At 40.8% G+C, this 12,409-nt stretch overlaps 1 protein-coding gene across 6 annotated transcripts in view; it reads left to right on the top strand.

Moving 5' to 3' along the window:
* Window positions 1-3,564: 3,564 nt before the first annotated feature.
* Window positions 3,565-12,409, top strand: part of NAA35 (N-alpha-acetyltransferase 35, NatC auxiliary subunit) — a 100,215-nt gene continuing 91,370 nt past the window's right edge. For 4 of the 6 annotated variants that reach the window (XM_082469669.1, XM_082469671.1, XM_082469670.1 and 1 more), the window contains exons 1-2: window positions 3,570-3,694; window positions 4,543-4,671. In XM_082469669.1, coding sequence (XP_082325795.1) covers window positions 4,548-4,671 — 124 coding nt within the window. In that variant the 5' untranslated portion in view covers window positions 3,570-3,694; window positions 4,543-4,547. Of the gene's footprint in view, window positions 3,826-4,542; window positions 4,672-12,409 lie in introns of all 6 variants that reach the window. The other 2 variants (XM_082469673.1, XM_082469672.1) reach the window with 2 other exon arrangements.

Below are 12,409 nucleotides of genomic sequence, written 5' to 3' on the forward strand. Positions count from 1 at the left end.
TGTATTGATGAGGTTATGGAAAAGGGAGCACTCTCATACGTTGCTAATTGTGGGGAGGGAACACTTAATGGGGGGAATTTGGCGATAGCAAAATTACATGTGCATGTGTTCTTAGACCCCAAATGCTGCTTACGGGAATTTAGCCCAAGGATACACTGGTAATATTATGAAAAGGCATACGTACACTGCTATTCATGGTAGCACTATTTATAATGGGAAAACCCTGCAAACAACCTAAATGTCCATCAACAGAGAACTGGTTGAATAAATTATGGTGTATTCACTCAGTGAAGTGGGGTGACTATCTTTTTAGATTGTCAATCCAGGACACAGCCACATAGGAAAAAAGATATATAATAAATATACACATATGTCTTAAACATAAATTTATGAAAAATAGATGTTTGAAATTGTATACTCTGGATTTAATTTTCTGTTACTTAAATGCCGTTTTTAAAACAAAACAATAGGACTAATTAACAGTGGTGATCAGTAGTAATTGGTAGTAGGAACAACTATTTAATGTGTGAGAAACACATAACTAGAAACATCATAAGAGGATACTTATACATTATCCCTTAACACAGAAGTTTACTTTCACTTTTTTATAACTCTTTATTGGATTGCTGTATCTTAAAATACATAAAATATAAGACTTTTAATAAGGAGAGTGTAAATATGATAGAACTAACTAAACTGATATTACCTATACCTAGTAAAAACTAATGCCATTTTTCTTTTTGTCACAGAAACATGGTGATACAGTAGGATATTTTTACTCTTTCTATTTCCTTTTCTTTTTTTTAAGAGACATCAATGGTTTAATGGATGGGGGGAGTCATGTCTGAAGCAAGGTTCTGGAGTGACACCCCACTGTGTGCAGCTGACAGCAGGGAGGACACAGTGGCAGTCTTCGCTGGGCTCTGTTTCCTTTTCTGAAAGCATTTCTCTGAACTGCCTATAGACTTTAGGAGATCCTTAGCTTCTTTTATGTAGTGGTAAAACCGAATACATTCAAACATAAAATTCACTTTGGAAGCTCTTCTTTTATCAAAATCATGTTTTTCTGGTTCCTGGTGTCAGTACAACGTGATGACGTCAAGCTAAATTTCCTCTCAACACAAATGTTTAAGCATGGAATACTTAGGATTTTACAAGTCAAGACTTAGACTCATAGCAGTTAGTTTCCACCTCTCCAAAAATGCCCATCTATTCGACATCTATGGGCTTGTTTAGGTAGACCAACTATTTGTCAATCAGTTCCTTTGCATTCGTTTATTCAATATGCAATCTAACTAATGTGTAAAACACTCATTTTTCAGCACTGTGAAGCATATGGATGGCATCATAAGTTAAGCCTCTCCTTCTCAGGGAAAATGGTTTCTAAAGCAGAGAGATACATAGAACTTGTTAAAATAAGTTTGAATTTCAAATAAATTACAGTTTTAGTAAAGAAATTAAGAAAATCTTGTTTTACTTGGCTACTTTGTTCTGGTGATTTTTCTTTTTCTTTTCTTTCTAACTTTTTTTTTTTTTTGAGTTATTTTGGAAGCAGTCTTATTTCAAAAATTTGGTGTTTTGCTTTGTTTTTTTGTGTGCTGTATTGGTTTTTGTCACAATCTACACATAATACTGAATAACTCAGATGCAGTCAGTTCATCCTTTTCTAGATTTCTTATGGCCTCTGAAAAGATCATCAAATGCTTTTGGAGAAACAATATAAATTTCTGTTTTACTGTCATTCTTTTCTATATTCTTATCTTCAGTGTATTTAGTGAGTACCTACTATAGGCCAACCACTGCTTTTTATGGTAGGGATACAACTTTGATCAAAATAGTTAAAGCTCCTGCCCTTAGGAAACATTATTCTATATGAGACATGAAGATGTATATTTTTCTGTTTTTAAAATCAACTTTACTGAGGTTTGATTTACACACAGTAAAATGCACACGTTGTGTGTACTTCAATGAACTTTTACAAATGAATTCGGCCATATAACCATCACCATAATCAAGATACAGAACGTTTCCATCCCCTCAAGTCACCTAGCCCTATTCCAATTAATCCTTCCTTGACACCCACCTCGTCTCCTGTCAGTCACTGTTCTGTTTTGTCATGATAGATTAGATTTGTCTTTTTTAGAATTTCATAAAAATGGAATCATAGTCTTTTGCTCATACTCTGATTTCCTTTGCTCAGAATAATGTTTTATGAGATTCACATTTTTGCATGTCAAGTAGTCATCCCTGTTTGTCGATAATTACTATTCATTATATGAATAATTACATATCATTGTATGGATATGCCACAGGTTGTTTATCCATTCACCAGATGATGAACATTATGGTTGTTTCCAGTTTTTGATCATTAAAAATAAAGCTATGAAGAGGCAAAAACCAGAGCCGACCAGTGGAATGTTAACTATGTAGAAACATCTGCTAAAACACGAGCTAATGTTGACAAGGTATTTTTTGATTCAATGAGGGAAATTGGAGCCAGAAAGATGGAAGACAGCAAAGAAAAGAATGGAAAAAAGAAGAGGAAAAGTTTAGCTCAGAGAATCAGAGAAAGATGCTGCATTTTATAATCAAAGCCCAAACTCCTTTCTTATCTTGACCATACTAATAAATATAATTTATAAGCTTTGCCATTGAAGGCTCAGTTGACTGAAATTACTTTAACATTTTGGAGATCATGTATCTCTAAAAGTATGAATTGGAACTGCACTGAAAGTCAAATTCACTTAAAAAAGAAATTAATGTGGCTTCACCAAGAAAAAAAAAAAAGCTTTTGTGTGTGCACATTTTCATTCCTAAGTAAATACCTAGGAGTGTAATTGTTGGATCACGTAAATGCATGATTAATTTTATAGTAAAAGACAAACTGTTTACCAAAGTGGTTGGACCATTTTGGATTCCCATCAGGAACATATGAGAGGTCCAGCTGCTCCATGTTGTCAACATTTGATACCGTCTTTTAAATTCTGGCCATCTTAATGGCTATGTAGTGATAAGCATGCGTTTCGTTTCCTACCCATACTAGTCTACTTATGTAACCCCACTTTAAAACTGATCATTTTATTAATTTCAGGAAAAATCTAAACCATGTAAAGGGTGTAAAAGAAAATAACTGGCTTGATTCTGCTTATATTTTGTTTCCATTTTTCCGCATGAAATCCCCAGGCTCTCTAGGAAACATAAAACCGGTGTCAGGCAGGCTCTTCATTCAAGGCCCCAACATCTAAGGCCTGCACGTACTTCCACCGCTTCCTCGCGCCTCCCCGACACCTTTCTAAGGATTTCCCAGGGAACCGCGCGGCGCGAAGCGGGGCGGGCTCTGGGTCCCCAGGCTCCGCCCCTTACCGGCACCCACCCACTACCCAGAACAAGGCCGCAGGCTGGAGAAAGAAGGTAGCTTCCGGTCTCGCGACTGGCTCTAATCCCGCGAGAAGAGAAGATAGCCGCCCCGGCCGAAGGCGGTCGGTAGCAAGGAAGGGGGTGTGGCCGGGGAGCGCGAAGTCCCAAGGCGTGAGGGAGAGGAGGCGGGGTCGCGCGCACCGGGCGTACGCATGCGCGCACGCGGCCGGTCGGGCTGGGCTGAGAGGGGAGGGGTTGGCGGCGGCGGCCCAGGCGGCGTCGGTATTTCCGCGATCTGGACGGTGCGTGGCGGCGCGGTTGGCCACGGGAGAAGTAGGTAGGGACCGCCGTGCGGAGCCATTGAGACTTCTTCCCTCCCGTGTCAGAGAGCCGCAGCCCCCCGCGCGGGTGGCGGACCCTGGGGACGCCAGGTCACCCTGCGGCCCCTGCCCACCCGCCGCGCTTCAGGTAGGAGCTGCGGGCTTCCCCGTGCCCGCTGCCCGCCGGGGCCCTGGCCTTACTCGGTGTTATCGGGGCGACGACCTGGCACCGGGCGTGCCAGTTCTCCCGCGCGACGACAGCCCTGTCCTTGCCTCCGTGCCCGTGGGGCTGGGGCCGGGCCGGGCTGACCCGGGTGGGGCGATCCCCTCCTCAGGTGCGCCCCCGCCCTGGGCCCGGCGGCTGGGGCCCGGCGGTGCTCTCCCTCACGCCATGCCCCTCGGACAGGCTGTGTAGGGGTCCGGCCGGGCCGGGCGAGGTTGGCCCGGCGAGCTCCGGGCAGGTGAAGGACCACCTTGACTTGAGTAGTTGCTGGGGTCTTGGGCTTCGAGAGGGGACCCTGAAGAGTGCCTTGGTTATTTGTGGCCAGTGTTGAAAGTAGGAAGCTCTGGAGTTGGTTCTTTTTGGGCCAGTGGTGGGATGGTTTGTGATTCTTTCTTCCTAAATAGGCAAACTGTTTGAGTCCTGGTAGATGGTGGGCTCTTATTAAATGAGCAGCAGCAGTGTTAATTGACGTGGGATTTAATTGCAGTAAGGTAGTTTTTTACAGTGCGGTCCTCAAACTCAGAAGAGCTCTGCTTAAAGAGTTTAGTAAGACTTTCATCCAATACTTAAACGCACATGGTTTGCAAATACTCTTGCCCCGAAAGCTACATCCTCTCTTTTACACTAATATTAATTTTATAGGAATAATGGTTATGAAAGCTTCTGTAGACGATGATGATTCAGGATGGGAGCTCAGTATACCAGAAAAGCTGGAAAAAAGCAATACAAACTGGGTGGACATAACCCAAGATTTTGAAGAAGCTTGTCGAGGTGAGTTTGAATTTTTGAATTAGAAGTTCAAAATTTGGGAAAGAGTGCAATAAAAATGTGGATTGTGATTTCTCAACTATCTCAGTAAGTTTAAAAAAATCAACATGTGTGGTTTATCGAGTTTGTTAACCACACTTATTCATTCTCTATCTTCTGATTTTAACTTTCATTTAAAGCCAGTTTATATAGGATATAGCATTAAATACAGATGTTCAGGCAGTTTCTTGGGTTAAAATTTTCTAACTTTTAAGTAACAGGTTAGAGAGCACATAGCAATAATTTCAAACTGTGGAAATATGAATTCTGTTGCCCTAAGGACGGGAGTATTATTGTATATTTGAGGTTTGAAAATAATCAGATCATGTCATTCCCTGCTTAAGATCCTCCAGTGGCTTCCTGTTGCATGTAGGGTAAAATTCAGACTTCTTCCCTTTGACCTATGTGATCTAGTGTCTGCCTCAGACTTTTTTTGTACCAGTGCTTCTCTAGACTCATTATGTTTAGTCATGAGATCCTTATCTCATTAAACACACCAAGGTCGTGTCCCCAGGTCTTTACATAGCCGGCTCCTTCCTGACCACTTAAATGTTACTGTCCCAGGGACTTCTCTGGTGGTCCAGTGGTTGAGACTCAGTGCTCCCAATGCAGGGGGCCCAGGTTCCATCCCTAGTGAGAGAACTAGATCCTGCATGCCACAACTAAGACCCGATGCAGCCAAATAAATAAATAAATATTAAAAAAAAAATGTTACCGTCCCAGTGAGGTCTAACAGCCAATCTAAGCAGATTTATCCCCTCATTCTCTTCTATCCAGCTCCGCCTCAGTTGAATCACCCTGCTTTATTTTCTTCATAGCACTTATCTACTGTGAGAAACCATCATTTTCAGTTACCTTTTGTTGTTAGCCTCACCCACTGAAATATAAGTTCTGTGAGTGCAGAAATCCTGTCGATAACCCTAGCACACAGAACAGTGCCTGGTACATAGTAAGTTCAGTAGATGCTTGGGCATAAATGATTGGAGAAATAAGCATGTTTGTTGTTTGAGAAGAAGGAGCCTTAGGGAGAGAATGAAGGTAAGAGAAAGGAACAAATGATAGAGTGAGAGCTTGAACTTTAAGAGAGGATGGGATCAAGAACATTGTAGAGAAATTAACCTCAGGAAAAGAATAGGGACTTACTGAGACAGGAGGAATGAAGGTTAAGATGATGAAGATACAGGTATATTTCTAAGTGGGTGGGGAGGAATGGTGGAGGGATTCACACCTTGATGGCTTCTATTTTCTTGGTGAACGGAGGGTTAGGCTTTTAGTGATGGTGACGTGTGTTTAGAATAGTGCTCTTAGGGAGTGGAGTAAAGACTTGGAGCAGCTGCAGGTGGAAAGGGAGCCAGCTGAGTATAAGCAAAGCGATAACTCATGTGCTTACCCTTCGACGGTTCTGAAATACATGTCCAGTTGAAGTATGCCTAGGTGAGATCGTGGAAAGAACGTTAGACTGAGCGTTGGGTGACTGCCCAAATATGTCTCTCTAAGGGAGAAAGAAGTGTAAGTTACAGTGTAGTTTTTGTGCTCAGTGTTCTTAGACTATTAAGTGGATCACACCTATAATCTCGGATTGATTTTCAGTGACCTATAAAGGTTTTATGAAGTATATATGGCTTGAGTTGGGCCGTAAAGGAGTGGTCAAGTTTCTGTTAAGTGAATGTTAGGGAATTACTCTAAACTGAGATGAACCATTAGAGCCAAAGTTCAGTGAGACTTTATGTTTTTCTCTTTAATATAAATTTATTTATTTATTTATTTATTTTTGGCTGCGTTGGGTCTTCATTGCTGCACGTGGGCTTTCTCTCGTTGCGGCGAGTGGGGGCTACTCTTTGTTGCTGTGCACGGGCTTCTCATTGTGGTGGCTTCTCTTGTCACGGAGCACGGGCTCTAGGTGCCCGGGCTTCAGTAGTTGTGGCATGCAGGCTCAGTCGTTGTGGCTCGCGGGCTCTAGAGTGCAGGCTCAGTAGTTGTGGCGCACGGGCTCTAGAGCGCAGGCTCAGTGGTTGTGGCGCACGGGCTTAGCTGCTCTGCGGCATGTGGGATCTTCCCAGACCAGGGCTCGAACCCGTGTCCCCTGCATTGGCAGGCGGATTCTTAACCACTGTATCCAGGGAAGCCCAGAGACCTTTATGTTTGATGAACAGTGAATAATTCTGCTTCTTTGGGGAAGGAACCTTGAGTAGAAAATATGGTTTAATACCTGCTTCAGTGTGGATTGAGAGAGGATGGCATATCATTTTGTTGCCAGCATCAGACTATCCTATTAAATACTCCTCCATAATTAGCCCTTGTACTGTCTCAGGTGGCTCAAATGTGAGGTATACTTCTTGAAACTAAAAAGTTGATAAAGAATTAATCTTTATGTATGATTTTTGGACTGAAGGCTGTTAGCATTCTTGAGCCTATGGTATTAATAATTTGTTTTCCCCTCCTGAAATAATCAGATTCATAGCCTTGATTATAGGTTAGACTTCTAACACCTTTCTGAAAACTAAATTTAATACACATACCATTACATCTTTTTCTTAACTGTCGCAGTGGTTTCTCTTTGGTAACAGTGTGATGGCATTTGGATAGACTTTGGTGATTTCAGGGGAGGGGAGTACTATAAAATAATCTGAATACTGCTGACAGCGTTTTTCATGCACATTTCTACTTATTCTTTTAGAGGCTCTTCAGAATCTTCTGGATCAAATTCTAACTTTCATCGTTTATTTCTTATTGGTCAGATGGCACACATTCCTGCCACATTTCCTATAGCTGACATTGAGGCTTTTTTTTTTTTTCTTTTCCAAATTATTTTGAATGTGTAGTGCCATCACTGTTATTTTACGTGATATGTAACATATCATTCGTCTAAATTACACCTCTGAGCTTCCCTTCTCTGGGAAACCTTGCCCAATTCAGTCCATCTCATTTTGTTACCTGTAAAGCCTCTGCTCTTTATATTCCACTTGTTTGTCTATATTTAGGTACTTCCTGAATTACAAAGTTACAACTTAGACACTTCACTTAAACATAAATGACCATAAAAGATACACTGCTGCTGCTGCTTCTGCCTGCTAGATTCCCTTGTTCCACACTTGCTCTGCATAGCCAACAACCTCTCCTAGGATGTTGACACCATTAGGTGTCTAGAGCCCAGAGGTAATCCAAGGTCAGCTATAATTACTTTCATTATTTCTAAACTCTAATTTAGGAGGATATGGGCCCATCCTCTCATCCTATTTTCTTCTCTCTTTGATGGCTTAGTTCATTCTTCCTTAGTCAATCTTTATAACAGGTATCACTGTTTAGGACCCCCATAAGCCATCCAGTGCTTTTAGGTCTTGCCCAGTACTTTCAGAAAACTCCTTTTGTTGTTTTCTCTTCCCTCATTTAAAATCCAGGATGCTTAAGCCTCTTATTTCTCTTCTTTCCTGTTGTCTTCTCTCACCCAGAACAGTATATTTGTTTTTAAGAATAAATGAATATTCTAAGGCCATGTTTCTTCAAACCAGAGAATATCTGGATCTTGTACTTCAGAAGTATGAGAACCTGTATTACATGAAATGCTGTCATTGTGGGTGATTGCCAGGAACCAGCATAATTATGAACACAAGCTTGGGCCCTGACACTGTAGCAATACTTGATTATAATGTTATCATCCATTTGGTCTGGAATATGTTTCTGTAATCTTTTAAAAAGGTTATCATTGAACTGATTGCATAGCATTTAACAATTATTATAGAAGAAGTATAGATTCTTGATAAAATTTTAATGGACTTTCACTCCACCCCCTCAATTCATGAACCCCAGTTTGAGAATCATTGTTCTATGCATTTGCTGTTTGTTACCATTTTATTCTAAGAGGAAAAAGATGGACAAAAATTGTCCTGGTGAAAGATCAGGGCAACCTGTAAAACTTTTTTTTAAGTGATTTTGGTTTTGGAAATGAAAATTATGTTTTCCTTGTTCCATACTATCAGGAATATTTTTGGTGGTGGGGCATGGATGGGGTGAGCAGCACTGGTAATTGTGGATCATTCTTGTCCTCCACCAGGGGTGATTTTGCCCCTCAAGGGACATTTGCCAATGTCTTGAGACGTGTTTGGCTGTCACGTTCGGGGGTGGGGGTTTGCTGCCGGTGTCTAGTGGGTGCACATTGAGGATGCTGCTAATCATCTGATGCACGATGTGGGCCCCACAAAAAATAAGCTTTCTGCCCAAAATAGCAGTAGTGCCGCGTAGTTCACTCCATTTAGATTACTTTTAAGAATGTTCAGCTATCATTTAACCTCTTTGACCTTGAATTTTTTTAGGAAAGGAACACATGGATGTCATAAGACCTCTAACGACTAGCATTAAATAGCACATGCAGTAGGAAGGGAATGGGACCTTTGTTGCATTTTGAAGGCTCTTCTTACCAGATTTCCCCCTAATCTTGTATTGTTTATCCTGCTCTATGTTAGGAGCTTTGGTCAATAGAAAAGGTGTCCTCAGAAGTCACTATTTTCCCCCTGTTAGTTGGTTATTTTAGTAATCATGATTCTAGATAGCAGGCTTTTATTGCTGTTTCTTGATTCCCCCCACTCCCATTTGGGCATTATCTATGGACTTCCCCCCACATAGTTAGAGCTATGCAAATATTATTCATAGCTGAGCCAAAGAGTAAAACTGTTGTTGCTTTTCCCTTCCTACACATTTCTGTTTTATGCAAAAAATATTTATTCAGAAACCATGTACTTGTCATTAATTCTACCTTACACCCTTCACCAGTTGTCTAAATCTTCTTAAGACATTCAGGCACATCAGACATCCTATTGTGTTTAATCTCCATAAAGAAATTTCTTCTCAAGTCTCTTACTTTGCTCAGATCTGGACTTTTGCCTTTTGTACCTGGTGTGGTCCTGAGATCTTCCTTCATCATCAGCCTGGGGTTTCTTACTTTTCTCCCTTGTTTTGATTAGACATCTTTATTATCTTCCTGAGTAAAACACATGGGAGATACAGTTTTTTGAGACTCTGGGTGTCTGAAAATGTCTTTATTGTATCCTCCCGCTTTATTGATAATACATCTGGGTACGTTTGAGAATTTTGAGCTCATTGTTCAAGTGTCTGATGACATTCTGATTACTGAGCTTTCATATGTAACCTTTTAGTATCTTCTCTTTGTTCCCCATGTCCAGAACTTTCACAATGATTTGCTTTGTTGATGACTCTGGAGCCCTTTCACTTTCATCTTTCAGTTCTGGGGAATTTTCTTTTTTTTTTTTTTTTTTTTCTTAAAAATAGTTTTATTTTAAATCCAAATGAATTTTTAGTTTAAATCCAAACTTTTACAAAAACTAAACACTTTCTTAATTAAGTATATACCAAAAATATCAATGATTTAACTTGCTTCTGTGTATAGTTTTTCCAAACATGAGCACCACCATGATCATTACCATTACAACTATAGCATTCCTTTTTTTTTTTTTTAATTAATTAATTAATTTATTTTTGGCTGTTTCGTCTTCGTTGCTGCATGTGGGCTTTCTCTAGTTGGAGCGAATGGGGGCTACTCTTCATTGTGGTGCGTGGGCTTCTCATTGCGGTGGCTTCTCTTGTTGTGGAGCACAGGCTCTAGGCTTGCAGGTTTCAGTAGTTGTGGGACACGGGCTCAGTAGTTGTGGCTTGAGGGCTTGAGAGTGCAGGCTCAGTAGTTGTGGTGTGCGGGCTTAGTTGCTCCGTGGCATGTGGGATCTTCCCAGACCAGGGTTCAAACCTGTGTGCCTTGCATTGGCAGGCGGATTCTTAACCACTGCACCACCAGGAAAGTCCCACAGCATTCTTTTTTAAAACTTGTTTTTCATCCAGAATTTCACACATTAATTTTTCAGTTGGATATTTAAATTCCACTATTAATCATTAATCACAGAAATGGCAGTCAAAGATATCCTCTGATCTTCCTTACTCTGACCCTCTCTCTTTTCACGTGGCTTTCTGAGTTTGGCAATTGTCAACAGATTTACGGAGCTGCGGGAAGAAGCTGATGATTTACGGAGCTGCGGGAAGAAGCCGATGACCCCATTTCATTCTTCCTTCCCTCTGTAATTCCTATGTCTGTGTAAGGATAGGCTCTCCACTTCAATACAAGTCTTGCACAGGATGTTCTACACATATATTTTTGTATATTTATTGAAAAAAATCCGTGTATAAATGGACCCACGCAGTTCAAACCCATGTTGTTCACGGGACAACTGTAGATCCTTCACACGCCTTCTCAACACTGCACTCCACGTAACCACTGAGTGACAAACATGGATGGGTTCATTTATCTTGAGTCTTTCTTCTGTTATATGTGGAATCTGCTATTCAAGTCTGATAGGTTTTTGCTTCCGTTTGGTCTTTTCTGTTTCACATATTCTGTGGGGAACTTTCTTGAATTACTCTATTTCCTCTTTGTTTTTTTCTCTATTCACATTATGGAGTGTTTACTTTTTGGATATTGAAACGTCTAGGCTGATTATCTGTTTTTTTTGTTATGCTTTCTTGCCCATTTTCCATCTCTTTGTATTTTTCCTCAACGCTATGGACTGAATGTTTGTGTCCCCCCAAATCATATATTGAAACCTAATGCCCAATGTGATGGTATTAAGAGGTGGGGCCTTTGGGAGGTGCTTAGGTCATCATAGTGGAGCCCACATGATTGGAATTGATGTTCCTATGAAAGAAACCCCACAGAGCCTCCCTAGTCCCTTTTGCCATGTGAGGTTATAGTGAAAAGATGGCTGTCTAGGAAGTGGGCCCTCTCCAGACACTGAATCTGGTGGTGCTTTGATCTCAGACTTTCTAGCCTCCAGAACTGTGAGAAATAAAAGTTTGTTATTCATAGGCCACCCAATTTATGGTATTTTGGTTATAGCTGCCTGAGTGGACTAAGACTCTTAATTTAATTTTTCTTTTCTGCTGTAATGTTTTTAATTTCTAAGATTTTTTCCCTCTGAATGTTTCTTTTTTAAATAAAAGTAGAGTGTTCTTGTTTCAGGGTTGCACTATTTTTTCTAAGAATAATAATAGTTCTTTTGAAATTTTGTTTCCCAATGTAGTGTCTTTCCTCCAACTTGCCTTTTTTAGTTTGTTTTCTTTGGTTTCTATCTTTCGTGTTAGGGGATTACTTCAGATATCTAAGAATCCTTTGTTGCCTGTCGAATGGGGGGGCTGCCAAAAAGCCAGCTGGAAGCTCCGAATTTTTGAGCATGACTCTTCTGCTATGAACGCCAGTATCAGGTGATCTGACTTGGCTTTCGTGTTGGAGAACCTCTGGTGTCAGTTATTTAGCTCCTTCCTCTTGGAAAGATTATATTCTGTAGAGAAAATTTATCTAATCTCCTGCTTGAGGTTGAAGATTTGACTGTCTGCCTGTGATTTAACAGTTAAGTGGGGGAAGAGGTCTGGAATTTTCACGTATTCACTTAATGCCCCCTCTTTCCAGTACTGAGCCCTACCCTTCAAATAACCTTCTGTCCCTGGAGATTTTTTGGTTTGCCCTTTTCAAAGAAAGCCTTCAGTATTATCCAGGGTGAGGGAGGGGTAGTTATCTTGTTCTGTAAATTAGGGCAGGGCTCTGGGCTGTCTGATGACTCAGTTCTCTATATTTTAGCCCATCTTTATATCCTCACTTTCAGAGGTAAGTGGTAAATCGGATTGGTTTTGGCTTTCTCCACTGCTG

The sequence above is a fragment of the Balaenoptera physalus genome, assembly GCF_965194825.1.
Source record: "Balaenoptera physalus genome assembly, chromosome: 7".
Taxonomy (NCBI): domain Eukaryota; kingdom Metazoa; phylum Chordata; class Mammalia; order Artiodactyla; family Balaenopteridae; genus Balaenoptera; species Balaenoptera physalus.